We start from the raw sequence: 26,705 nt of genomic DNA, 5'->3' as shown, positions 1-26,705 counted from the left end.
TTTTTTGTTGCAGTTTGGCTGGAGCTGGGTTTGAACCCACCACCCTCGGTATATGGGGCTGCACCCTACTCACTGAGCCACAGCCGCTGCCCAAAATGCTTTTGTTATATAACAATATATGTATACTTGCCACTTACATTCTACCATTAACATTTTACTTGCTTTATCTATCTACCCATCCATCAATGAATTCATATTTTTATTAATAAAATGCATTTCAAAGAAATTACTTTAGTATATGTATTATTCACTAGAGTTCAATTTCAGTATTTGTTTACAGTATTTTTCTTTTAATGGAAAATTTACATACAATAAAATACACAAAATTAAGTGTTCATTTGCTGAATTTTCATCTATATAACTTAATCCTATTAAGATATACATTTTGAAGGCCTGGTGCAGTGACTCATGCCTATAATAATCCCAGCACTTGGGAGGCTGAGGCAAGAGAATCTCTTAAGCCCAGGAGTTTGAGGTTGCTGTGAGCTATGATGTCAACCTTCTACCAAGGTTGACAAAGTGAGACTCTGTCTCAAATATATGTATATATATTTCGCTATATATACATATATATTTTGATATATACACACATATATTTTGATAACTCCAGAAAGTTTCCACTTATCCTACAGTGTTTTTTTGTTCTTTTTGAGATGGGGTCTCATCGTGTTGTCCTGGCTAGCCTTGAACTCCTGGGCACAAGTGATATTCCTGCCTCAGCCTCTGAGAAGCTGGTACTGCCGGTATATTTGCCAATATCCTATGGGTCAACACTCAGCATGGGGCCAGATATGTAGTAAGTGCTCAATAAATGCTGGTTAAAGGAATGAATGCGTCTAAGAATGAATGCTCACATGGCTTGCTCCCCTGAGGGCAGGACCATGACTTTTTCTTGTGCATTCTCCACAGAATTAGTACACATCAAATGCTTTATAAAGACTCATTGATTGTATGAGCTATTCATTGCTGCATAACAAATCACCCAAAATGTAGCAACTTAAAATGAACATTATCGGATATAGTTTCTGTAGGTCAGAAATCTGGAAGTAGCTTTACTTAGTTAGTGAGTTTGGCTTGGGGTCTCTTAGGAGGCAGCCGTCAAGATGTCAGCCTGGGCTGCAGTCATCTGAGATCTGAACTGGGGCTGGAGGGTCTGTTTTCAAGATGATTCATTCACATTAACTATTGGCAGGACGCTGTGTGCCAGTTGTTGTTCTGGGTTCTAGGGATTGTAGGAATGAGTGAGAACCAGCCTCCTTGTACAAGGTCTGTGTGTGTGTGTGGGGGGGGGAGGGTAGGGGGAATAAGGAGATCAGACAGATATGAAAAGAGGTAGTGTCTGTAAAGTTAAACAAATACCATAATACTGGAATCATAGGTTTTTTTTAAAAAATTGCTCTGCTGTAATCCATATTCCTGGCACAACACTTCAGATATGTGTATCACAAAAAGAAAGTCTCCTTTTCTCCTTATTCTACAGCTATATACTCCTCCAGCTCAGAGAGGTCAGACAATTAAGTTCACGAACTGATTCTAGAAAAAATGCTATACACACCTCATTGCTGAATATCACCATGGTCACCTTCCAAGTACGCCCCTTGGGAAGTTATGCGCTGACGTCAGTGCCTAGCCTACCCTTCAAAGCAATTTCGGAGCTCTTTTCCTGGAATGGCCATCGTTGTGCACAATTAAGTCTGCAAACTCATCCTAGAAAAAGTGCTTTATCTGGGACCTGTCTTTGCCACCAGACGGTGTGCCCTGCAGCAGGCAGAGACTGTGCTGTATCTTCCTCTCATGTCTCACATGATGCCTGGCAGAGTGGGTGCTCTCCCTCTCTAAATGTTCAGTGACTGAATGACAGTTGCCCCAAGACTCCTCCCCAACACACAGTAGGGAAGGACTGCTAGGAGTCTCCATTCAGAAGTGGGAAAAAGTAGGAAGTTACAGGGCCTCAAAATGGGAGAAATTTCTACCTAGGGGTAATTGGACATAATGCTACTAATTTCACCACTGTCTTTGGGTCAGGACTGTCCTCAGGGGCCCAGCGGTGGGGAAGTTCCATATTTGCACTACCCCTAGAAGTCCCTGGGAACTAGCTGTCCCATCCTCACGGGTTTTCCCCTCTTGTGATGCCAGGACCTGAACCATAAAGGGAGTGGCCCTGGCAGAGTCTCTGAATGCTACAGGAGTTAAGTGTGACCAGAGTCTGGCTACACCAGCCAGGACCTTTTGGACCTCGGAAGCTAAGAGGTGGCATGGCTTTGTTAAGAGTGTAGATCTGGGTGGGTGGGAACTTCCTAGTGTGCGAGGGAAATTGCCCCATCCCCGGAGCTATGGGGTAAGAACTGACCCAGTACTTCTAAGCAGCCCCATCACTGTACCCTGGCCAGGACTGTGGGCAGTTTTTGAGCCCGATTCTCTTGCAAAGCCCCCAGACCTTTAAGAGAGGCCTCTATATCTGTGGCCTCTGTCTCTGCCCCATCAACTTCTCCTTCTATGCTTCACTCAGAAACTTACTAAGGCTCCTTCTGGTCTCAGGTCCAAATGCCCCAGCCTACAACCACTACACCCAAAAGCTCGAGACAAGAAAGTAGAGAGGCTAGGAGCATGGGCTCTGGTTAGTTAGTCAGATATGAATCTAACCCCAGCTGTGTGACTTTGGGTCATTCACTTCACCTCTTGAGCTCCAGTTTCCTCAAACATAAAATGAGGATAAATAAATTTGACATCAAAATTAAGAAATTTGTTCAATGGAAAGCATTATGGAGCTGTTTTCAGAGTGTGGTTCCTGGACCATCAGTATCACCTGGGTACTAGTTAGAAATGCAAATCGCTCCTCCCCTGCTCTGCTGAGTCAGAAACTCTGGAGTGGGGCTCAGATGCCTGTGTTTGGCCAGCTTTCCAGGATAAAGATGGAGAACTATTGCCACAGATAAACTTAGATGGGCAACATATTATGTGAAGATATTTGAAACATCCACATCTAAAAGGGATTACGGTTTAAAATTTACCATCTACTCTTATAAATCAACAAGAAAAATACAGGAAACTCAGGAAAAACTGAACAAAAGAGATGAATAAGCAGTTCACAGAAGGGAAAGCCCAAATGCCTTACAGATATAGGAGGAGGTTCTACATTTCGGGATTAACAGAGAAAAGCAAGTTAAAACAACAATGAGCTACCACTTCACACCCAAACTGACAGGCACAAATTACCAAGTCAGATAATGTAAAACCTAATGAAGATGTGGGGAAATAGTATCCTTTACACCCTGTAGGTGGAGCTATTCTGGAAGAATTTAGTGAAATCTAACACATAGGTGCCCTGTGATCTAGTAATTCTACTCTTGGGTGTAGAGCGCAAAGAAATGTCCACACAGGTCCATAAGGATCATGTATAAACACATTCATCACAGTGTTGTCTGTGGTAAAGAGGGAGGTGGGAGCAACCTGGGTATCCATTTCTGGGGAGATAGATAAATTAAACAGTGGATGCTCAGCTTGAAATATTTTGCAGAAACTGGATACAACAACTAGCTTTTCCCACAGCAACAAAGGTAGACCTTAAAAACACTATGGAGTGAAAAAATGAATCAATAGAATGAGATTCTCATATAATACCATTTATGTAGCATAAACACCCCCACAAAGCATTGTGTATTTATGCTCAAGGATGTATGTCAGCAGATATGGGTGGGTGCTCGTGGTGGGGAGAGAGAAGAAATGTGAGGAATGTGTGGATTGGGGAGGAGGGAATAAAATAAAACATCAGAAGGCCTAGCAGGGACCAAGATGATGGTATGATGGGATGATGATTCGTCACATGGAACTCTCTGGACCTGAAGTCCTAGTTATAGCACTTGAAAATTGATAACAGCCATAGAAGGTTTTGCAAAGTTTTACAAATACATTTTAGTATTTTTACATGAGTTTCTGGCCTTTGTCAGGCCTTTTTCCTTTTAGTCTCTAAATCTTTCCTCAGATGGTGCCCAGTGCTATGTTTATCTGGCCACCCCACCTTTCCAACCTGCCTCCTGACGGCAGACCCCCAGATAGCTATGGAGTCCTGGTATTTCTCATTTGGGGCTTGAGCACACAGCCAGGCTGTAATAGAGCTTCAAAGGGCTAGTCCTCTTCCTTTTTCCCAAAATGAGCTCCCTGAGGGTCTTCTTAACATCCTCCTCCCCAATTCGCATCCCATTGCACCCAGGCAGAACACCGAGTCAGAAAGTATTTGATGTGGCAAGAACAGCATTTACTGAGGATCTATCATGAGCTAAACCCTGAGCTAAGGCCTGGACCTCCATTAATCATCCTGTGAGGTAGATGGGGCTGACCTAACTGGACAGGTGAGGAAACAGGGGGCATACAGAGGCTAGGACACTAACCAGATAAAAGTCTTGGGTCTGTCTGGCTCCATAATCCAAGATCCCAACCCAAATCGAGCTCCAAATCCAAGATCTGAATAATCAGCTTGTTTAGGTCTGAGGGCCAGAACTGAGACCCAGATCACCCACCTGAGCCAACCCTCACAGGAGGAAAAGCTCTTCTCTGCACTGAGGGGGCAACTCCTGCATCAGGGGAGAGGACACTCTGCCATTTACACTCTATGGTAAAAGACCTACTACACTCTTTAGTATGGTCAGTTTGAGGTAATATAAGGAGAATCAGGGGATTCCCTCAAGTCCTTTCCCCTCTTTTTGGACCTCAGTTTCCCATTCTGTAAAATAGGATCAACAGAAGTCTCTGGGTTCAGGAAATTCTTTTCTCATTCGACCAGCAGATGGAGCCCACTCTTCATCCCTTCCTCGGCCTCTGGAAAGCTGCGGAAGGAGTCTTGGGGTGTGTCCAGGAGCTGAGCCTTCACCTCTAGCGGGACAAAGTAGGATCACTGCCCTGCTCTGGGCCAGCAGAGAGCAGTGCTCTACCCCCAACACTAGTGTCCAGCTTCGCCCATCCCCTGCAGGACGTTCTTGGTACTGCAGGGACCAAGGCCCCGACGGCAGGGACGGCGACCCCCAGGAGGGAAAATCCTGGGCAAAGCAGAGGGCCCTGAGGACGGTGGCCCCACTGGCACGAGTGAGAGCCAGAAGTAGGTTGCAGGGAGACTCTCTTCCATGCCTTCCACATAGGCAGAGGCTACAGGTAGTTGTCTTCGGTGGCGTCACCCCCTCCTCGGGAGTCCTGGGACTCATCGTCATCGTCGTCGTCGGGGGCCAGGGCCTCTATGTCGTGCGTGATGTCTGCCAGCAGCCGGTGGAAGGCCTGTGCCTCGGGCCGCTGTGCCCCGCCGTCGTAGCTGCGCACGGCCGACGCCGACGTGGAGCTCATGCTGCGCTTGATGCGGCCGAAGCTGTCTGTGAGGATGCCTCCCTCGCGGATGCCCACGCCCTCCAGGAAGCCCTCGAAATAGCCGATGTCCTGGTCCGGGATGAAGGGCCGCATCCCTGCAGGCCGAGGGGCAGGGTGATCCCTCTGGGGTTTGCTGCTCTCCCTCCCACGGAGGAGTCACCCTCTCTGGAAATCTGAGTTCAAGTTCCCACTCTGCCACTCACAAGCTGTGTGGCCTTGTCCAAGTTCCTTAACTCTCTGAGCCAGCAAGTAACAACACTGTGCTCAACTCACAGTAAACTGCTCTTATCAGTGTTAATGTTATTAGGATTGTCACAGTCTGTTTATTAGTTATATCACCTTCATTAAAAGATTACTCTGAGCCTCCCTTTCTTCACTTGTAAAACTGAGATAATTGCACCTGTTCTCTCCCCTAAGAATGATGTGAGGATTAAATAACAAGGTACTTAGCAAACACCGAGTGCCCCATAACCATTAGCTGGCTTTTACTTCCACCCTGACTTAAGTTATGTGACTCTGCTACTTTTTACTTTACTACTGAGCTTCAGTTACCTGCAAAATAAGGACAAATCATAGTGTCTACTTCCAGGAACAGAGAGTTTTTTAATGAGCTTGGCATATGGTAACTGCCAAGTGCATGTTAGCTTCTTAGTATTATTACTGTCCTTAGCTCTCTTTACTAGCTGTGTGATCTTAGATAAGTTCCTTAACCTCTGTAAGCCTCAGCTTCCTCCTGGGAAAATGGGAAGAATCACTCCCTTTCCTTGCTCTGCTGTGATGATCCAATGGCTACACCAGGGCTTTATTCTTCTCAATGGCTGTGACAAGCCCTTTCCCCTCTCTGCACCTCCGGCTCCTCATCTGCCTCATGGATCTCAAATACTCCTACCCTGGTGCCTGGCCGGGAATGGCATGGGATAAGCAGGGACCTCAGTAGATCCCAGGGGAAGGTGGGGGCTCACCGAGTAGGAGGAACTTGCGCCGGTCTCCATAGAGCTTCAGCAGCCCTGCGCAGTAGTCCTGGATGGGTAGCCCCAGCCGGTACTCCCGTAGTAGCACTGCAAACTGCTGGATCTCAGGGGGCCCCAGTTTGCTCCGCAACTATGGGGGGGCAACATTCGAGACCAATCCCAGGGAGCAACCCCACTCGCTCCCTGCCTGGAAGACTCAGAGCCTTCTCTAAGGGCATGTGGGTCCCAGCCGTCCTCTGAAAGCCCTTCCATGGCCTCCTGGGGACATCCAGGCTCCTTGGGCTGCATCTAAGAATGGGATGTGGATTCAAGCTGCTTGAGTTCCAATCTGACCCCCTCACTGATCAGCTCTGTGATTTTGGGTAGGTGACAACCTCTCTGACCCTTGCTTTCCTCATCTGCAAAGGGAGGATAATGATGGCACCTCCCTCTTTCGGCTGTTGAAAGGATCAAAAGAAATGATGCCTCAGAGGTTCTTGAACAGTGCCTGGTATACAACAAGAACTCAATTAATGCAAGCTGACATTATTTAGAGCTTTTCACAGCTGGCAGTTTGCTCCCCTAACCTCATCCCCCACCCTGACCTCTGAGGTCTTCTGCTTTGGTTGTGTCCAGGACAATGCACGATCCCCAAAACACCCCTGTGTTTCCTCCCGCCTCCAGGCCCATGCTTGTTCCCTCCGTCTGCCCCAGCTCACGGTGACCATGTAATCCTGTAACTGCTCAAGGCCCAGGCCACTGTGGTCACTGCCACTGCAGTGGGAGCCATGGAAAGAGGGTGTGGACGTGCCGCTGTAACATGCTTCAAAAGTGTCCTGGGAGCCATTGCTGCAGGGACAGGGAAACAGGGCTTTCACTTACCTCTCTCTAGCTCCTCTCCCTAGGGCAGGCTGAAGGTGGGAGGGAACAGTTACTGATATTCTGAGGCCTCATCCCAGACCCGATTTTGGCCTCCAAAGCCCTGTGTAACCTGGCCCCCGCCACCTCTTTCACTATGCTCACCCTTGCCCTCTGCACTCTGGCCACCTGCCTTCTCTGTTTTTCTCTAATACTCCAAGCTCCTCCTCACCTCTGGGCCTTTGTACATGCTGTTCCCTTTGCCTGGAATGCCTCTTTACCCCTCCTTTTTGCTCAACTAACTCTTACTTACTGACAGATTTTATAATAAATATCATCTCCTCAGGAAAGTGCTCCCTGATCCCCCAGCTGGGTTAGACCCTCTGTCAAACATGCTCCCTCAGTCTGCAGTCTCTGCGTGCACATGAAGCCTTTCCAAGTTTCCCCCCAAACATCCTCTCCCTCACCCTCCACTGCAGCCACAGTGGCTTCCTGCTGTTCCTCAAATACAGTCAGCTTCTTCCTGTTCTGAGTTCTTGCACTCGCTGTTCCAGCCGCCTGGAACCGCCGCCTCCGCTTATGCCCCAGGTCTCAGTTCACATGCCACCTCTAAGAGGGCCTCCCGACTCCTCAGATGAGCTGGGGCCCCTCAGCCTCTCTCACGCAGCCCAAGCTTCCCTTCAGTGCAGTGGTTCTCCACCTTCCTAATGCCATGACCCTTTAATACAGTTCCTCATGTCATGATGACCCCCAACCACAAAATTATTTTCGTTGCTACTTCATAACTGTAATTTTACTACCGTTATGAATTGCAATGTAAATATCTGATATGTAACGTGTGTTTTCCAATGGTCTTAGGATTCGTGACCTACAGGTTGAGAACTGCTGCTTTAGTGCTTATTAACATTAGGGATTATTTCTATGAAATGGTGATATTGTAAACCTGGATCAGGGACCTTGGTTTTCTTCATTGGTTGAGTATCTACTATGTGCTGGGTGTGGGTCTTGCCCTCTGTCTTGTTTCCTGCTGTATCTCCAGCACACAGCACAGTGCTTGGCACACAGAGGTACTCGGTAAATATTACCTAATAAAAAGTCAACCTTGGAGGCCAGGTGCAATGAATCCATGTCCATAATCTCTTACATAAAATAGAGTAGGATCTGGGGGCTTCATGGTCACTAGAGGTCCAGGATTTTCTCTTCCTACCCCACCCTCTCCAGTATTGTACTCACAAGGAGCTGCAGCAGCTGAAGTCAGCATCATAGGCATAAGTCCCATCTGTGCGGCAGCTCTCACCTGGGACCCGAAGACAGAGAGACTTTCAGGGGTGGCAAAGCAGGGACCAACATACTTGGCTCCCGGAGGTCCCAACTCCAGCCTCACCCTGGGGTCTAGTCCTGCCCCACTGCCAACCTTGGGCAACTCACCTGCCTCCTCTTGGTCCTCAACTTCCCCAACATGGGGAAAATACCACCTTCCTCTCTACCTCATGGGGTTCTTGGGCATAGTAGATGGAGGAACAGATGAGGGAGAATTTTATAAACTGCATGTGTTTGAGGCAAGACTAAAAAGAAGAATTTTGTGAAGGGGAAGGATCTTAAAACCTTCAGAACAAAGAGGCACCATTTACAGAGAACATTCTCTCTTCCTAGTCCTGCTGTTTCATTTATCCGGATAGTAGCAGCTGCCTTCTGATCTCAGCCCAGTCAGTGTCACTTTCTGGCCCTGACTTCTCAGGTGAGGCCAGGCCCTCATTGTGTGTTCTTGCAGCACAGTCTGTGGTTGTATATTTATTTGTGTCATTAACCTCTGCCAGCCAGGTTGGCAGTGCACGCTTCACGGAGGCAGTTGCCCACCAGGATGTCCTGGGGATTTAGGACAGGATCTCACATAGTAGGTGCTTAATAAGTATTCATCGAGTGAATGAATTTGTTGAGATATTTGTTTGTCATTCTTGTAAGAGCCAATGAACTAACCCAGCTTCCCAATAAGCATAGTTTCCACAGATGGGAAAGCTCTCAGGAGAAATAAGCCAGCTTTCTGTGGCTGCAGCTAGGCACCCAGGGACCACGTGGGGACTGTGGCCAAGGGAATTTGCCTACTGGCCTTGAAGGCAGAAGGAAAGAGGTGAGGTTGTTGCAGAAATAGGTATGGAATTAGACAGACCTGGGTTTGAATCCTGTCTTTCCCACTTACCTCGAGCATTTATTGACTATTCTGAGCCTAATACCCTCATCTGTAAAATTGGAATCAGAGGCCTCAGAAAGTTCTTTCATCCATTCAAAAAATACTTCATGAGCATCTGTGGTGTACCCAGTCCCATGGTAGGCACTGGGGATACAGTGACAGACAGGACAGACAAGGTTGCTACAAGAATTAAGACATGGCACATTGGGATTGTGTTTGTCATACAACTGGTGCTCAATAAATGCCTCTATCAGTCTCATTCTCTCTGAAGTTCTTGATTGCATTCAAGAAGCTATCTAGAAATCTTGGTTTTGACCTAGGGTCCTAGTAGGGCTGGATGGCTCAGAAGTAGACAATGCATGTGCCTCAGCTTCTGTAAAGCAGGGTCATAAGAACAAATGGGAGAGAGAACAGTTCAGCTCTGAGAGGGCTCATTCTGAATTTGGCAACCCAAACCCCTTTGAAGAAGCTATGTTTGAGGCCATTATGAAAGACGACATTCTATTTTGCCTACATATTAGGGGTATGCTGTAATTGTGGTAGAGATCAGGACCCCCAAAGGCTTTCATTGGCCCTGAGTCCTGCAGCATCCTCCCTCCCCTGGCCTTTTAGAATGCTCCACAGGAGGGGAGGCAGGAGTTTGGGTACTTACTGCGGCTGCAGAGCCATGGCCTTTCAGGTGTAGATGTGTAGTGGTAGCCAGCCCGGTCCACACACTCAATGCTCTGGTCCCCATAGATGATCTGGAAGACCTGGCAGATCAATGCGCAGGACTCCTCAGCAGCATCCTGGCCCAGGGAGGAGAGAGAGTTCAGGTCCTCACCAATGATTAGGATGTACCCTGCTTTCTAAAACAGTGCAAAGAGAACCCCTTCAAATTGATTTTGAAGACATTTTCCATTAAGATTATATGGCTACACTCTGGTCTTGGAACCTCTTTATAGAATCCTCTGGCTCCTGTACCATCAAAAATGCACCACAACTTCTAGAGGATTCATGACCATTCTCAAAGCTTATCAAAAATGAGCCCTAATTTAGTTTAATGTGTAGGTATGGAAGCTGAGGCCCAGAGAGGGGAAGTGATTAGCCAGGACTAGAATCCAGTTCTCCTGTACCTAGGGGGAGGAGAAATAATTAAATGTATCAACATTTCAGGCTCTACATAGTTACTGCCATATTTAGATATGAGCTTCCTGGCATCCAGTGCAAAAATGGAAGCAAGGGTGAAAACAGAAACTTCAGTCCCTGGTAGAAGGAAAGAGTTTGACTGCAGATTTGAAGAGGGATTTACCGCTTTAATTTACCTCTTTATGCCTTTAAGCAAGACATATAGAAAGACAATAACTGATAAAGGGACCATCTTCATGAAGCTGTTCCCTATTTATGTCTCTAAAAAAGCTCAAGATATGAATTAAAATCTAACTCAGGATAGGCATTTTGAGATAGTGGGGGTGCACTAATCATTACAGGATTGATCCTTATAATAATCCTACAGAATGGACAGGGAAGAGAGGATCCTTATTTTATACTTAAAGACACTGAGGCTTAGAGTGGTTAAGTGCCTTGCCCAGGCTCACACAGAAGGTTCATGCTATCAATTAATACTGGCACCCAGGTTTTTCGACTCTTAACTCCTATACCCTCCTCAGGACCAGGATGCCTCACTAGGAGGTTAGAGGCTCAGACACACCTAGAAAGCAATTCTTATTTACTCATTCCACAATTATCACAGAGTCCTATTGTATGGCAGGCACTGGGCCAGGCTCTGTACCCCAAAGCCCTCAGTCTAGTGGGATAAACAGGGCACACTGTTGCCTTTGTACACGTATGGAATCTGTTTCCAGGCTTTTCACTTTGCTAACTCCTTGCTCTTCTTCACATTTCAGTTTAAACGGCAAAAACTCACTTTCCCTACTGAAAATGGATCTGCTCCCTCATTCTCTATCACTGCAACCTGCTTGTTTCCTACTAGGTCTCAATGGTAAGGTGTAATGATTTGATTTGCATCAGCTCATCCATTCTCTCCACAGATACTACTGAGCACCTGTTACATGCCAGAACCTGTTCTAGGTGCTAGGGGTACCACACTGAACCACCCAGAACACACAGGCCTCTTGCACTGTACAAGGACTGGCAGGAATGAAGTGGATAAAAGGGAATTAGTGTGCTATTTAACTGGGTATTTGGCACACCTCCTAGGGAAGGAGCATAACTGCAACTTGGACTTTACCTAACAAACACAAACAATGTGACCTAATCATCTGCACCCTCATATTGATCTGAAAAAAAAATTATAAAAATAAAAGGGGAGAATGGAAAGGATGAGGTGAAGAGGAAATGGGAGTGGGAGCTGGAGCATGAACGGCCTTGTAAACAATTAGAAGGACATTAGTTTTTGTTTTTTTTTTGTAGAGACAGAGTCGCACTGTACCGCCCTCGGGTAGAGTGCCATGGCGTCACACGGCTCACAGCAACCTCTAACTCTTGGGCTTACGCGATTGAAGGACATTAGTTTTTACTATTAGTAAAAAGGGGAGCCACCGGAAGATTTGAAGCAGTGACAGGATGTGACTTATGTGTTAACAGAGACACTCTGTGTGGGAGAACAGACTGTAAGTACTGGCTGAACCAGTGAGGAGGTGACTGTATGATCCAGATGAGAGAAAATGGGGCATAGCCCTGGGTGGGGACAGTGGAGGGTGGGGAGAAGAGAAAATAGGATTTACTGACAGAATGAATATGAGTGGGGGAAGTGAAAACGACAGAGAAAGAGAGAGGGGAAGAGAGGGAGGGAGGGAGAAAGGGGTGGGGAGCCGAGGATCACCGCAAGATTTTGGCCTGAGCAACATAAAGTTGGAGCTGACATTAACCTAGACAGGGAAACCAAGGGAGTAGCAGGTTTAGGGGAGAAAACTGGAGCTCAGTTTTGGGTGTGTTAGGTTTGAGATAGCCATTAGATCTTCCAATAGAGAGGCTGAGTAAAGATTTGGTGAGATGAAATTTGGGGAGTTCTCCGTGTCTTAAAAACCATGAGACTAGAGATCATCCAGAAATGAGGAAATAAAGGAGGACAGAGGCCAGGGACCAAGCCTGGAAATGCTCCAACTTCAAGAGTCTGGAGAGAAGAGGAGGAGCTAGCTTTTGAGGAGAAGCCAAAGAGGTAGAAGAAAACGCAGAAAAATAAGAGAGCTAGAAGCCAGTGAGAAAGTGTTCCAAGGGGAGGGAGACTGCTACCGTGTCTTGAGTTTCCTGGTTATTACCCATCTCACTCTCTAGACAGGCACCATGTCTATTCTGTTCACCACTGTTTATATACAGAGGGAACCGGTGGTCTGGGGCTAGAGGAAGAAGTTGAAGTTAGACTGTGAGCTCCCTAAGGAAGGTCTTGTTCACCTCTGCATCTGTAGCACCCAGCCCCATGCCTGCCACATAGTTGGCACCCAATAAACACAGTCTAATGAATGAAAGCAAGGGTAAATATGGAAGATGGGGGAGCAGGTGGCAAGGCAGGTATGGCAGGAAGGCTTCTGCCCTGGTGACCACTTTAGTTACCAAGAGTAGCAGCTCTGTCTGCCCTGGGTGGGTCTGAATCTTAAAGGCACTACCAGCATTCTGTGTGATCTTGTCTACCTGATGCTTGGATCTCAGTTTCCTTCTCTATAAACTGGGGACACAACAGTTGCCTCTAGAGGTTGCTATGAGAATAAAACGAGTTGATGCTGTCCCATGTCAGGCGTGAGTTGGCACTCAATTCATGCTGGTGATTAATGAGCTCTGTCACTGTGGCGGTGCTAACATTGACAACCCTGGAGAAGTAGCAAGACTGGAGGCGGGGTTAGATCTAATCTGTTTTGGCCATTTTGAGTCTCGTCCCATTCGTGAAGTCAGGGGATGTCCTGGAGGTGTCCAGAGCTGGAGTCTAGAAAGCATTAGGCGTCATGAGGACGACCGAGTGGATCCTAAGGAGGGACAAGGGAAAAGGCAGGGGCAGACCCCAGGAACCTCGAGAATGGGACGGGGAGGGGATGGAGAGAGGGCCGGGGGCGGGGAGACAGGAGAAGCAGCGTCCTGGAGGCAGAATTTTGGAGCGTGGGTTGCCCGCGGGCTCACCCTGTTGGCCACAGCCAGGATGACCAGATTGCAGTAGGCATCTGGGCTGGGGTCCTGCGGGTCCAGCGGGTTGGGGCCCGGGTGGCGCCGCTCCCAGCTGCCGCCGCCGCCGCCCGCCTGCCTCCGCTCCCAGCTGCCGCCCGGCTTGCCCGCGCCGCCGCCGCCGCCGCCGCCGCAGTGCCGCCGCTCCCAGCTGCCGCTGAAGGTCTGCCGCCGCTCCCAGCTGCCCGACGCCCGCACCCCGGAGCGCTGGCGCTCCAGGCTGCCGCCGCCGCCGCCCGCGGCCCGGGCCTCGGCGCCCCCGCCCCCGCCCCACGCCATCCGCCAGTCCAGGCTGCAGATGGTGTGGCGCCGCTCAGTGGTGCCCACCCGCCGCTTCTCGGGCGCCGCGCCCGGCGGGCCTGGGTCACGTCCTGCGCCTCCAGGGCTGGCGTCCACACCGGCCGGCACCGGGTCCACGCCCAGACCTAGGAGAGTCCGTGGGGGGGACCATCAGCTGCAGAAAATGGGGGCTGAGAACGCTACCAAGGCCAGCTGGAGGACCCAACCCCGCCTCTCTGGGGTCCCGCCGCCCCCCTGTCGGCCCTGGCCTCGGGAACCCCCAGCTGGCTTGAAAGTAGAGTTCCCGCTTCCGCTGTACTCCGCGTCCATACTTTCCACCCCGCCCCCGACCTCAGTTTCCACTCTTGCTTCTGACTCCACCCCTGGCCTCGGTGTGGTCGGGCGTTTCCGATGTCATATCCAATGTCGCCCTGCTCGCCTCATATCTACTCTCCGACCTGAGGCTGGTGGTAGGCTGGCTGTCCGCTCCCTCTGTAACCTTAACTTGGATTCCTATTTCCCTCCTGTCCTCAGCCCGGCGTGGTCTGACACCTCCCACCGCGAGCTCCGCCCCTGGGCTATGGCCACGCCCTAGTCCAGACCCCCGCCCCTAGCCTGAGCTCCGCCCCCGGGCCATGGCTACGCCCCTAGCCCAGACCCCGCCCCTAGCTTGTCTAAGCGGTGCGGCGAGTTCGAGCCTCGGGTTTCTGGCTTCTCTCCCCTCAAGCGCTCCGCCACCTGCCTTCAGGATAGTGGGTCACGCTACGTACTCTTCAGAATCAATCTCAGACTCCGTCTTCTTGCATAAGGCATCTTTGGCCTGCCCCCTAATCTCAGGGCGTGTGGTCAAGGCTTTTCCATCTTTCCCTTACTCAGCCTCAGGCCCCGCCCTGCCGCAGGTCACGCCCATTCTCCTCCCCTCTCCTCTCCTGGCCAGCCCCACCAGCCTTACCGGTCTTAAGCACCAGCAGGTGCAAGGCGTCGTCCTGCAGGTAGGAGGCTGCCGCGATTTCGTGAGTGGGGATACGCAGGATGAGCTCCTCGTTGTCCCGCCAGGTGAGCAGCAGACAGCGTGCAGACAGGCTCAGGATGCTGTCCTGCTCCGCTGTGGTCTTCAGCGGCAGCTCCTTTAGCTGCTGCAGGGAGGTTCGGTTCTCCTGAGTTCCCTGGGGGCCGTGGATAGGAGAGGGAAAAAGAGACCAGACCCTTTCCTCCTCCCTCCCCAGAGCCTTACCCTGGCTGTGTCCAGCAGCTGCAGGAGTTCATCCCGACTGGAGGGGTTCAGTGAGGAAGTCACCCAGGTGAGGTGGCCCAGGAACTGGACAGGAAACAGGGTGGGGAAAGGGCAAAGAAAGGTCACCCGGAAACCTTGGCGGACACTGGTTTCCTCACTGACAGCAGTGAGGACAGATTGAAATAGAAGTATTCGAATGAATGATCACCTGATAATAACTTTTACTGACCCCATAATAGAAGCCAGGCACAGTTCTGAGCACTTTCTATGTAGTCTCTTACTCATCCTCACTTTAAGGATAAAAACCTTGCCCTTACTTATTTAGCTAAATGAGTAAAACTGGACTCACCTGCCAGAGTCCACACTCTGAACTGCCAGCTTACATTACCTTAACACATAGTCATTTGCCTGTAAGATTTTGTAGGGAAGCAAAAGTCACTATAATAGCTTGAAAGAACGGACCACCTATGAATTTCCTCTGGACTGAGTAGCTCTCTCCACCCCAAGAATCATTGTCAAACTGATTGCCAAATCCCTTGCCCTTTTTATGGTCTTGTTGCAGAAGTCAAATGGGAAGAGAAGTATGTTATATTAAACTAATAGATTATTTTGTCAGAAAAATAATGCTGTCAATCAACATTTTTTTCAATTTTAGTTATAGCCTAATGTCACTTAAAAGTTATTCAATATAAAAATTAACTATTTTCATCATTTTTAGTTGTATTCTTCTATGTGAATTCCACCAAACTTTTCCTTTCTATTTTCTTTGAAATTTCAGTCCATAATTTTTAAGTGGACTTAACTTTTTTATTTTTTTGAGACAGAGTCTCACTATGTGGCCCTCAGTAGAGTGCCGCAGTGTCATGCTCACAGCAACCTCAAACTCTTGGGCTTAAGCAATTCTCTTGCCTCAGCCTCCCAAGTAGCTGGGACTACAGGCGCCTGCCACAATGCCTGGCTATTGTTTTTCGTTTCAGTTGTTTAGTTGGGCCGGGCCGGTTCCAACCTGCCACTTTTGGTGTATGTGGCTGGCACCGTAACCACTGTGCTATGGGCACCGAGCCTAAGTGGACTTACTTGTTAGCTTTTCTGTCTGAATAGGATTGGCAGATAAAATATAGGATGCCAATCACATTGGAATTTCAGATAAACAACAAAAAAAATTTTAAGTTTTTTAGTACCTTTAGTCCCCATGAATATTTGAGACATAATTATGCTAAGAAAGTATTCATTACTCATCTGAAATTCAAATTTAGGTGGCTTATTTGCTAAATCTGATAACCCTTTCCCTATAATCTTCCTTGGCTAAATGGGGATCCCTGATTGCTCCTTCAAGGTGTTCATGAAATAGAAGTAAAGCTCTCAAATGGTCCTTTGTGGGTTCCTGTTAACCTGGATACTGTCTGAGTAACAAGATTGCTGTGGTAAAATCTCTAAGTTAAAGTGTGAACGTTGTCAGAATCAAAATGGAGTCACTTGGGCTCATCGCCTATAGCTCAGAGACTGGCTGGTTCAAACCCAGCCCAGGCCTGCCAAACAACAATGACAACTACAACAAAAAAATAGCCAGGTGTTGTGGCAGGTGCCTCAGCTACTTGGGAGGCTGAGGCAAGAGAATCGCTTAAGCCCAGGAGTTTGAGGTTGCTGTGAGCTGTGATGCCACAGCACTCTACCGAGGGCCACATAGTGAGACTCTGTCTCAAAACAAACAAACAAAAGAAGAACAACAACAAAAAAACCAAGATGAAGTCACTTGTGTTAAAATCAAAACAAAACCCAGAAGATATTATAGAGCCAGGGAAGGCCATGAAGCAAGAGTTCTCATGCATAAAGGCCTGATAACAAGAACTATCACAAAAAACTGCAAAGACCACAACTTTGTACAAAGGCCATCACAAACTTACACACAAAACAATACTTCTGCAAAGACATCTGTACAGCAACTGTCTGTTCAACCTCAGACCAGCACCAGCCTAGTTATTGATCTCTGTAACCAGTGATAATTATCTCAAAAACAATTAGGGTATTCTCATTTTTCCTTTAAAAGCCTGCCTTCCTTTACTTCCTTGAATGCCTTTTCTCGAATAAACATTTTCTATGAGACAGTCTCCCTTCGTGTTTGGTGTTTAGGTTGACAGAAGATAGAGCTTTTTGGTGCACAGAACCTTCTCCCATTCACTCTCCCCTGGGGGAGGTGTCCAGCTCCATGCTGAGATGGGAACACTGAGGCGCAGGATGGAGGTCATGCTGCCAGTACACAGCATAAGGCAGAGGCTAGGCCAGCACCAACCCAGGGCTCATCCTTTGAGGCACAACTTCTCTTGTGTGAGACAGGGCTGGCCAGGGGTTGGTGTCTGGAAGTGGTGAGGTCTCTCCTCAGCCCAAGGTTGTTCGCACCCTTCCCCTTCCCACACGCACCTTGACCTCCTTCTCCAGGTAGTCACACAGCAGAATCTGGGGGTCGATGAGGTAGTCAGGGGGATACAGGGGCATGGAGTGCAGGGGCCGGCGGCTCACACTGCTCCTAAAGGCTGCCTGGCGCCCGGCCTTGGGGAACACCAGTCTTCGGATAGGGGATACAAAGCCCTGGGGGAGGACAGGGGAATGGCAGTCATAATGAACATTCGCCATGTTCACTTTAACTTATATTACCTAATTTAGTCCTCAAAAAAACTCCACAGAAGGGGTACCTCTGCGATCCCCATTTTATGGATGAAGAAACTAAACTCCAGAGAGGGAACTAGCAGGTAAGTAGTAGTGGTGGAACCAATAGTTCACCTTGGATAGTATGGGGCCTAAAACTTCCATTCTAAACACCCAGGTGAGGTATAGCCTCTGCCAACCAGGTTTAAGGAATGGGTCTAGGTTGGGGTGAATACGGAAAAATATTAGGATTCATTGTGGCTAAGTGGTGGGCGCATAGGTATTTGTTAGGCTGCTCTCTATGCTTTCCCAAAAGTTAGAAATAATAAGTACACTTATGTATAATCCAGGGGTACCTGCACAAAAATGGCCTGGTTCAAGGTTAAAATTACAAATTTCAGGGCCCTGGATTAAACCTATAGAATCTAAATCTCAAAATAAAGACTGAGCACACTCCAGAGCCACAGCTCTCAACAACATGTGGTCCCTGGGCCAGCATTGGCAGCAGCCTCACCTGGGAAGTGAGAGAAATGCAGATTCCTGGGCCCCTTCCCATGCCCACTGAATCAGAGACTCTGGAAGTAGGGCCAAGCAGTCAGGTTTTAACATACCATCCAGGTGAATCTGAGGCACACTCATGTGTGAGAACCATACTTCAGAGCTGTTGCTCCCAACCCTGGCTGTGTAGTTTAGAAATAAATATATTTCTAAAACTTCAGTTGTCCAGGCTACACCCCAGACCAATTGAATCATAAATTCTGGGACTGGGGCCAGGTGCTGTGGCTCTCACCTGTAATCCTAGCACTCTGGGAGGCTGAGGTGGGAGGATCCCTTGAGCTCAGGAGTTCAAGACCAGCTGAGCAAGAGCAAGACCCTCTCTCTGCTAAAAATAGAAAAAATTAGCCTGGCATTGTGACCACTGCCTTTAGTCCAAGCTCCTCGGGAGGCTGAGGCAGCAGGATCACTAGAGCCCAGGAGTTTGAGGTTACAGTGAGCTATGCTTGTATACTTCACTCCAGCCTAGTCAACAGAACAAGACCCTCTCTCTTAAAAAAACAACACAAAAGCCTCCTTAGGTAATTTCAAAGGGGATCTTAAGCTGAAAACCACTGCATAGAATATGTGGTCTGATTATTTGGCTCTTGCATCATGGCAAGACAAGTATAAACAAAACAACCCCACTGCCCTCAAGGAGCTCATCTTCTAGTTTGGGTAAGCAGACAATACACAAGTCCACAAATGCATGCATTCATTCACTCATTTATTCATTCAGTGAACATTGATTCATACCTGTCTGGCTGGGCCCTGTGCTGGGTGCTGGGTATTCAGGGGAGACCTGGATGACCCCATGCTGGCCTACAGGGTTTAGGATAAATGACCTGAACTAGTGAATCATAAACTTTACTGTGTCCATAGTTCTGATTCAGCCGGTCTGAGTTAGGGCCTGAGATTCTGCATTTCTGAGGAGTTCCCAGCAGACACCGATGTTACTGACCTGCAGGCTACCCTCTGAGTAGCCAGGATCTAAGCCATAGGCATCAACCTGGTGGGTGGGGCTGTTAGAAACTGCTCAGAAACTGGGGGGGAGACCCAGTGATCTGTGTTTTAACAAGCTCTTCAGATGATTCTGATGTATCTCAGCTCATTTTAGAACTAGTGTCATGGAGCCTGGATGTGGTGTGCAAATGCTCTGAGAAATGAGAGAGAATGCTGGGAGGAGGCATGCTGGGCAGAGGGCACAGTTTGTGTGAAATTCTGCAGGCTTCAAAGGCTGGGTCAGAGTGAGCCTGGGGAAGCCGTTTATCACAGCTGAGTTAGGAGATGAACAAATCACGGAGGCCTTGAATGCCAGCTGCGGAGCTGGTACTTGATCTTGCATGTGTGAGTGTGAGTATTTGTCGGTAACCCTGCCCACCTCTCCAGCCTCACTCCCACCCTCTTTTTCCCAGCTGCACACCCGTCTTCCAGTCCTTCCTACTTGCTGCGTTCCTTCCCCTGGTTTGCACATGCTGTTCTTCTGCCCCAAACACGCTTCCTGACTCCCATCCATCAGCTCTCAACTCAAACTAATCAGTATAGGGCTCTAATAGTCTATCTTCCAGTACTGAGTATAGCTCCTTTTATGCAATTTAACATAATTTATTCATTATCTTTTTAAAAAAATTAATAGTTGTTTCCCCCACCAGACTGTCAAGTCCAGGGAAGGAGCAGGGTCCTTATCTGACTTTGCTTATCTCTGCGTCATCACCAGCACTGGGCACAGTGCCTGACATACAGTAGGTGCTCAATACATGTCTAGTGAAAGGATGAAGGAAGAGCATGTGTGTATGTTTTGACTCCCTGTGAGACCTTCACGATTCATGTAGACAACTTTGAGAACAGCTCCTATCCAGATTTTCTCGGGGGAAGAGGGATCTGTGAGGATGGGGGGGTGACATGGAAGTTGGGATCTGAGCAGCTCCCTGAACCCCAAAGACAATCAGTGAGATGCCCAGAGAAACATATTAGAAAACCTCTCAGAGTCAGGGGTGGTGGGGGAGTGATCCTGAGCTGAGGCCTCAGGAATGGGCCTCTGTGTAAAGATGGGGAGGGGGCGGGGGACAGGTGGGAAAGACTCAGCCTGCATAGGCAATCTCCTAGCACAGAATTGCCCTGGCTGAGGTCCTTCTGTCTGGAGCAGTGGAGAGCAGGGAAAGGGTCTGCTGGATTTCTGTCTGTCCCTCTGTCTGAGAAGCTGCAGGAAGCAGGTTTGGAGTATCTCCCCAGCTGACTGGCTAGTTTGGGGGAGGGTCCCTGTCTGTCCATCCCAGGGATGGCAGAGGCCACTGAGAATGGAGAAACAGGAAAAGGGAGTTTAGAGCCCAAATGTCTGGCTGTCCAAGGGTGGAAAGGAAGGTCCTTCCAAATAAGAAGAAAGGCACTGCTTATGCCACCCACTGCCCGCCTTCCCAGACTGTCCCCCTCCCCAGCTTCGGGGACATGGCCCTACCCTGCATCCCTCCCAGCCTCCCACCTACCTTTTTCCCTTTCTTGACTTCATATTCCATGGTGAAGCGTCCCCTCTGCTCCTGCCACCCTCCTGGCCACCCCCTCCACCCCCTACCCCAGTTCCTTTGTTCTTTTTCCTGCCTGGTCGGAAACTCCACCAGCCCTGGAGTTCCTGCCCCTCCCTTCTGATGGGGGGGTGGCAGTGGAGGACACAGCCTTGAGCCCCTACAACTGAAGGATGGGAGCCCAGGCAGAGCAACCAACTTGGGGACAAACGCTCCCGGCCTCCAGCCAGGAGACCTGCTGTTGAGGGTGCTTGGGAGCTGGGTAGGGTTGGGAAAGGGCCCCCCAAATTCAGAGTCATTAGTTTAGAAAATTCCAAGTCTCTGCCCCATTTTTGTCACTGACCTTTGCTATGTGATCTTGGCAAGGCAAGTCAGTGCCCCCTTTCAGGGCCTATTTCGCTCTCCCCTCTATAAATTGGGAGTAAACATTGTCTCCCTCCCTGGGCTGCTGTTAAGAAATAATAAAAGAGTGGTGGAAAGTGCTTCATAAACTATAGAGAACTGTGTCTAAGCAAGCTATGATTTAAAAAACTTAATCATTGGGCTTGGCACCCATAGCACAGTGGTTACAGTGCCGGCCACACATACCGAGGCTAGCAGTTTGAACCTGGCCCGGACCAGCTAAACAACATTGACAACTGCAACAAAAAAATAGCTGGGGGCTCGGCACCTGTGACTCAAGCGGCTAAGGCGCCAGCCACATACACCTGAGCTGGTGGGTTTGAATCCATTCCGGGCCCGCCAAACAACAATGACAGCTGCAACCAAAAAATAGCCAGGCGTTGTGGCAGGCGCCTGTAGTCCCAGCTACTTGGGAGGCAGAGGCAGGAGAATCACTTGAGCCCAGGAGTTGGAGGTTGCTGTGAGCTGTGATGCCATAGCACTCTACCAAGGGTGACATAGTGAGGCTCTGTCTAAAAAAAAAAAAAAGGAAAGAAAACAAAAATACAAAACTTAATCATTAGTATTAAGGGAGGCAGTATTCATGGTCTTTAGTGACAGGCTGCCTGAGTTTGGGTCCTGGCTTTGCCACTTAGTAGGGTTATTACCTTAGGGACGTCCTTTAATCACCTGTGACTAGATTTTCTTATTTATAAAATAAATGTAATATTCCTTGTTAGTGTAGTGGTGAGAAAGAAAAGAAACAAACAAAAAAAACCCATAATACTAGTTTGATTTCATAGTGACCTTGTAAAATTAAATGTACTTACAAGAGCTCTTGGCATATAGGACATTCTCAATAAAAGCTATTTAACAGTCTAGCAGGCATCCTCAAACTGCGGCCCACGGGCCACATGAAGCAGTATGAATTGTATTTGTTCCCATTTTGTTTTTTACTTCAAAATAAGATATGTGCAGTGTGCATAGGAATTTGTTCACAGTTTTGTTTGTTTTTTAAACTATAGTCCGGCCCTCCAACGGTCTGAGGGACAGTGAATTGGTCCCCTGTTTAAAAAGTTTGAGGATGCCTGGTCTATAGGTTGTCGACCTAAATAACAGAGAGGCTCTCCAAAAGAAAAGCTGGGCTGGCTGGGTGCCATAGCTGATGCATGTAATCTTAGCCCTTTTGGAGGCTGAGGCAGGAGGCTAACTTGAGGCCAGGAGTTTGAGACAAGCCTGAGCAAGAGAGATACTTCATTTCTATAAAAAATAGAAAAGAAGGGCGGCGCCTGTGGCTCAGTCGGTGGGGTGCCGGCCCCATATACCGAGGGTGGTGGGTTCAAACCCGGCCCCGGCCAAACTGCAACCAAAAAATAGCCGGGCGTCGTGGCGGGCACCTGTAGTCCCAGCTACTCGGGAGGCTGAGGCAAGAGAATCGCTTAAGCCCAGGAGTTGGAGGTTGCTGTGAGCTGTGTGAGGCCACAGCACTCTACCAAGGGCCATAAAGTGAGACTCTGTCTCTACAAAAAAAAAAAAAAAAATAGAAAAGAAAATTTAAAAAACTAAAAGAAAAAATAAATAAATAAAAACTAGAAAGAATTAGATGGGTGTGGTGGCAGGTGCCTATAGTCCCAGCTACTGTAGATGCTGAGGCAAGAGGATCTCTTGAGACCAAGAGTTTGAGGTTGCTGTGAGCTATGACACCACAGAACTCTACTCAAGGGTAACAGAGTGAGACTCTGTCTCAAAAAAAGAATTAAAAAATAAATAAAAGATGTTAACCAGTGTGATGAAAATGTGTCAAACAGTCTATGAAACCAGATTATGGTGCCCCATGATCACATTAATGTACACAGCTATGATTTAATAAATAAATAAATAAATAAATAAATAAAACAGTAGCTATTTCCTTGGGAATAAAGCACTACAATGGTAATACACACAATATGGTAAACTATGTGTATATTCAGGGAGGTAAAGGAAGACAAAAATTTTTTTTTTTTGTAGAGACAGAGTCTCACTGTACTGCCCTCGGGTAGAGTCCCGTGGCGTCACATGGCTCACAGTAACCTCTAACTCTTGGGCTTTACGCGATTCTCTTGCCTCAGCCTCCCGAGCAGCTGGGACTACAGGTGCCCGCCACAACGTCTGGCTATTTTTTTGTTGCAGTTTGGCCGGGGCTGGGTTTGAACCCGCCATCCTCAGCATATGGGGCCGGCGCCCTACTCATTGAGCCACAGGTGCCGCCCGGAAGACAAAAATTTTTAAAGGAAAAACAAGAAGAATTACATAATCATTTTGAAATAATAATCCTTGGCTACAAAGATCAATAACAAGGGTGACGGCAGTCCAAGGTTAAGCAAGCAATTGCTAGGCAGGTGTCCTTATCGAAGTATTGTGTGTGTGTGTGTATGTGTGTGTAAGGTTGCTATGGCCTTTGTGCAAGGTTGTGCTTTCTGTACAGTCTCTCTTATTGTCAGGCACACAAGGGTGAGAGCCCTCTCTTTGTGGCCTTCTCCCCCATCTCTGCTGGTCAAGGTTTTCTTAACAGTAGTGACTCTGTTTTGACTCTGACAACTTTTATAAAATCCTAGCCTATTTTACTCTCGCAGGAGACTATTATCAAGGCCAGGTTTCTTTTGTGGTTCTGTACTGAGCACTTTACATGTTTCGTTTCACTCATTCCTCACAGTGTTGGGGTATCACCATCACCTATTATACAGATTTTAAAAACTGAGATTCAAGTGCAGAGCTTGGCTCAAGGAGGTTACACAGTGAATAAGAGGAGGACCTAGGATTTCTGGCTGGTCTGGACCTGAAGCCTAACATTCCTTACCTTTAGGACCTATACACTGCGCATGCACTGCCCAGGACAGTTGGAAAGGTTCTGAGTGGCTCAACCATCCGTGCTTTGGCATGACACATAGGTTCTGGAGGCCCAAGCTTTGGAAGTGATTTGCTGTCTGACCTGGCCCCTCTCAGCCTCAGTTTTCTTGGCTTTCCAGTGGGAACGGTGATCCCCAAATGCCTGCCTTCCTAGTCAGAGGTATGCCAAAGAAGGCACAAGCCACAGATGAGAAAGCAGTTGGTAACTGTAAAGTGCAGGTGTCAATACTTTGGATTGTTTTGAAAGGTTTTTTTTTAAACCTGGGTGCCATTAGAGGGAGGGTCAGAGCTTCCCATTGCCAGGGGGTGAGAGTTATAGAGGGTCCCCAGCCATGAGCCCTTCCCCCTCTTCTTCCCTCCCTGGGAGGGGAAAGGGCCCAGGCTGCTTAGTGCTGGCTCTCACCACTCTTTCCTTCTTCCTACATCCTGCAGGCCACCTCCCAACAGCAGGAAGTGAGGTCTCCCCTCAGCCTGCCGGGCCAACAGGAAGAGGCTGGGATGGCTGAGCCAGTCCCTGCCCAACCTTGCTCTGGGTATCACTTAACCGCTTGAGCCTGTCCAGAATTCCCACCCTTGGAGTGGTAGCAGGGCATGCAAGGTGGTCTCTTGCTCTGGCACCTGCACGACTGACTTTTGCAACCTTTCCCTCCTTCTGGGCCTCAGTTTTCCTGTCTACAACGTGGGAACGTACGTTATTCCTGGCCTAATTACAACGTCACTAAACTGCTGGGAAGCTCAAATAGGACAACACGTGTTTTGAATGCCACTAGCAATGGAAAGCTATTTGAGTATTCACTGCAGTGCAGAGTCATGAACAGATGAAATGCTTAGTAAACGACAGTGGAAGTATCCTTTTTAGTCTAGTAGTGAGTACAAATAAAAAATTTAAAAAAATCATTGGAAATAGAGACAGAGGGACCTAGGTTCAACTGTATGTGACCTTGAACAAGTTACCTCATTTTTCAGAGCCAAAAAAGCAGGATAATCATTGTGCCTGCCTCTGAAGGCTGCTGAGGGATTAAATGGGAACAGAAAGATACGATAACATATATGATTAAAATTAGCTTGTGAATCCAAAATGAGATGAGCGAAACAAAGACCCTGCTCTCAAAGTCTGAACAATACAGTTGTGGCAGATAAAATTCAACTCTTTTGAGCCACCTCCAGTTGATTGGCAGGGGCTGCCTGGAGGGTTGTATAGAGGATCATAAAAACCAGGTCTTCTCCCAGCAGGGAAAAGGGATTGATTATCAATGGATGCCACTGGCAGGAGGAAGAAAGGTGGCAGCAGATGGACCGCGCATATGCTGACCCTGGTCTAGTTAGAAAGACACATAGGCAAAGAACTCTGATAGAACGCAAGCCTCTTGTTTGCAGAAGCCAGATTCAGTAGCCATTCCCCAAGCGTCCATGACAGTCAAGACAAAACCTGAAGGGTGAATGGAAGGAAGATTCCTCTAGGCAGAGGGAACAGCTTGAGCGAACACCTGAGTTCTGGCTGAAAGAACAGATGACCCCACCAAATGTGGCTTAGACAAAAAGGACAATTCCTTCTCTTTCAAGACAAGAAGCCCAAGGTATGCTTTCAGGGCTAGTTAATTGAGCAGCTCAACATGGCCTCAAGTTCCTTATATTTTCTACTTTGCTGGGGTTGTGGACTGAATTGTGACCCCCTGGAACTTCTTCCCATATTTATTTGTTGAATACCCTAAGTTCCAGTACCTCAGAATGTAAAAGTATTTGAAGATAGGGCCTGTAAAAGGTGATTAAGTTAAGAAGAAGTTGTCGGGGTTGCCCTAATCCAATCTCACTGGCATCCTTATAAGATGACATTTGGGCATTCAGAGACACCAGGGTGCTGGTGCACAGAGGAAAGGCCATGTGAGGACATGGTGAGAAGGCAGCTATCTAAGGAGGTAGGCCTCAGGAGAAACCAACCCAAACACCTTGATCTTGGACTTCTAGCCTGTGGAACTGTGAGAAAATAAATTTCTGTTATCTAAGCCACCTGGTCTGTGGTATTTTGTTATGGCAGCCAGAACTGACTAGTACAGAGGGGAAGACGGCAGCAGGGGCCTTGGGAGGAACAGACATGATGCCATCTGGCAAGACAAGGCCAAGGGTTTCCCTTCTTGTGTGTCTTTTAATCATGGCGGAAAACCTTTCTTAAAGACTCTTCCAAAGACTTCCCTTAAGAACCAAAGGACCAGATGCATTAGTCAGGATGTTTGTTGGCTGTATTAAAGACCCAAATAACGATGGCCTAAACATGAGAGATGCTTCTCTCTTCACATGACAGTCAAGGCACAAACAGTTCCGGGTGGGTATGGCAGCTCTAAGTGTCTGGGACCCTGGGGCTCCCTATCTTGCTGCTCTATTAACTTAGGTTTTGCTTTCAGCTGCAAGATGGCTCTGCACACAGGTGGGAAGAGAACAAGATTCTCCTTTTAAAGGGATGACCTGGAAGTAGCACAAAATTCTACTGGTCACATCTCATTGGCAAGAACTTGGTTCTGTGGCCACGCTCAATTTCAAAGGATGCTGGGAAATGTAGTATTTTATTCTGAGTGGCCACATGCCTAGTTAAAGGTTCCTTTATAGAAAAAAAAGGACTAAGAAAATGCCAGGAAGGCTATGTTAATCAGTGTGATGAAAATATGTCCAGTGGTATATAAAACCAGTGTATGGCGCCCCATGATTGCATTAATGTACACAGCTATGATTTAATA

At 48.0% G+C, this 26,705-nt stretch overlaps 1 protein-coding gene across 3 annotated transcripts; it reads right to left on the bottom strand.

Moving 5' to 3' along the window:
- Nucleotides 1-264: 264 nt before the first annotated feature.
- Nucleotides 265-20,730, bottom strand: CCM2L (CCM2 like scaffold protein). Of its 3 annotated transcripts, XM_053574078.1 has the most exons (10): nucleotides 20,674-20,730; nucleotides 17,432-17,599; nucleotides 15,014-15,097; nucleotides 14,732-14,915; nucleotides 13,459-13,925; nucleotides 10,001-10,136; nucleotides 8,394-8,457; nucleotides 7,022-7,151; nucleotides 6,315-6,453; nucleotides 265-5,447 (listed from the first exon to the last, which is right to left on the bottom strand). In XM_053574078.1, the coding sequence occupies exons 1-10, from the start codon at nucleotides 20,701-20,703 to the stop codon at nucleotides 5,140-5,142; spliced, it is 1,710 nt and encodes a 569-aa protein (XP_053430053.1). In that variant the 5' UTR covers nucleotides 20,704-20,730; the 3' UTR covers nucleotides 265-5,139. The 3 variants fall into 3 exon arrangements, with proteins under 3 accessions (XP_053430053.1, XP_053430054.1, XP_053430055.1); XM_053574079.1 differs by lacking the exon at nucleotides 265-5,447 and having other exon boundaries at nucleotides 6,320-6,611; XM_053574080.1 differs by lacking the exons at nucleotides 265-5,447; nucleotides 8,394-8,457 and having other exon boundaries at nucleotides 6,320-6,453.
- Nucleotides 20,731-26,705: the final 5,975 nt, after the last annotated feature.

The sequence above is a fragment of the Nycticebus coucang genome, chromosome 21 (assembly GCF_027406575.1).
Source record: "Nycticebus coucang isolate mNycCou1 chromosome 21, mNycCou1.pri, whole genome shotgun sequence".
Taxonomy (NCBI): Eukaryota; Metazoa; Chordata; class Mammalia; order Primates; family Lorisidae; genus Nycticebus; species Nycticebus coucang.
This window is presented reverse-complemented; position numbering and strand designations above follow the sequence as displayed.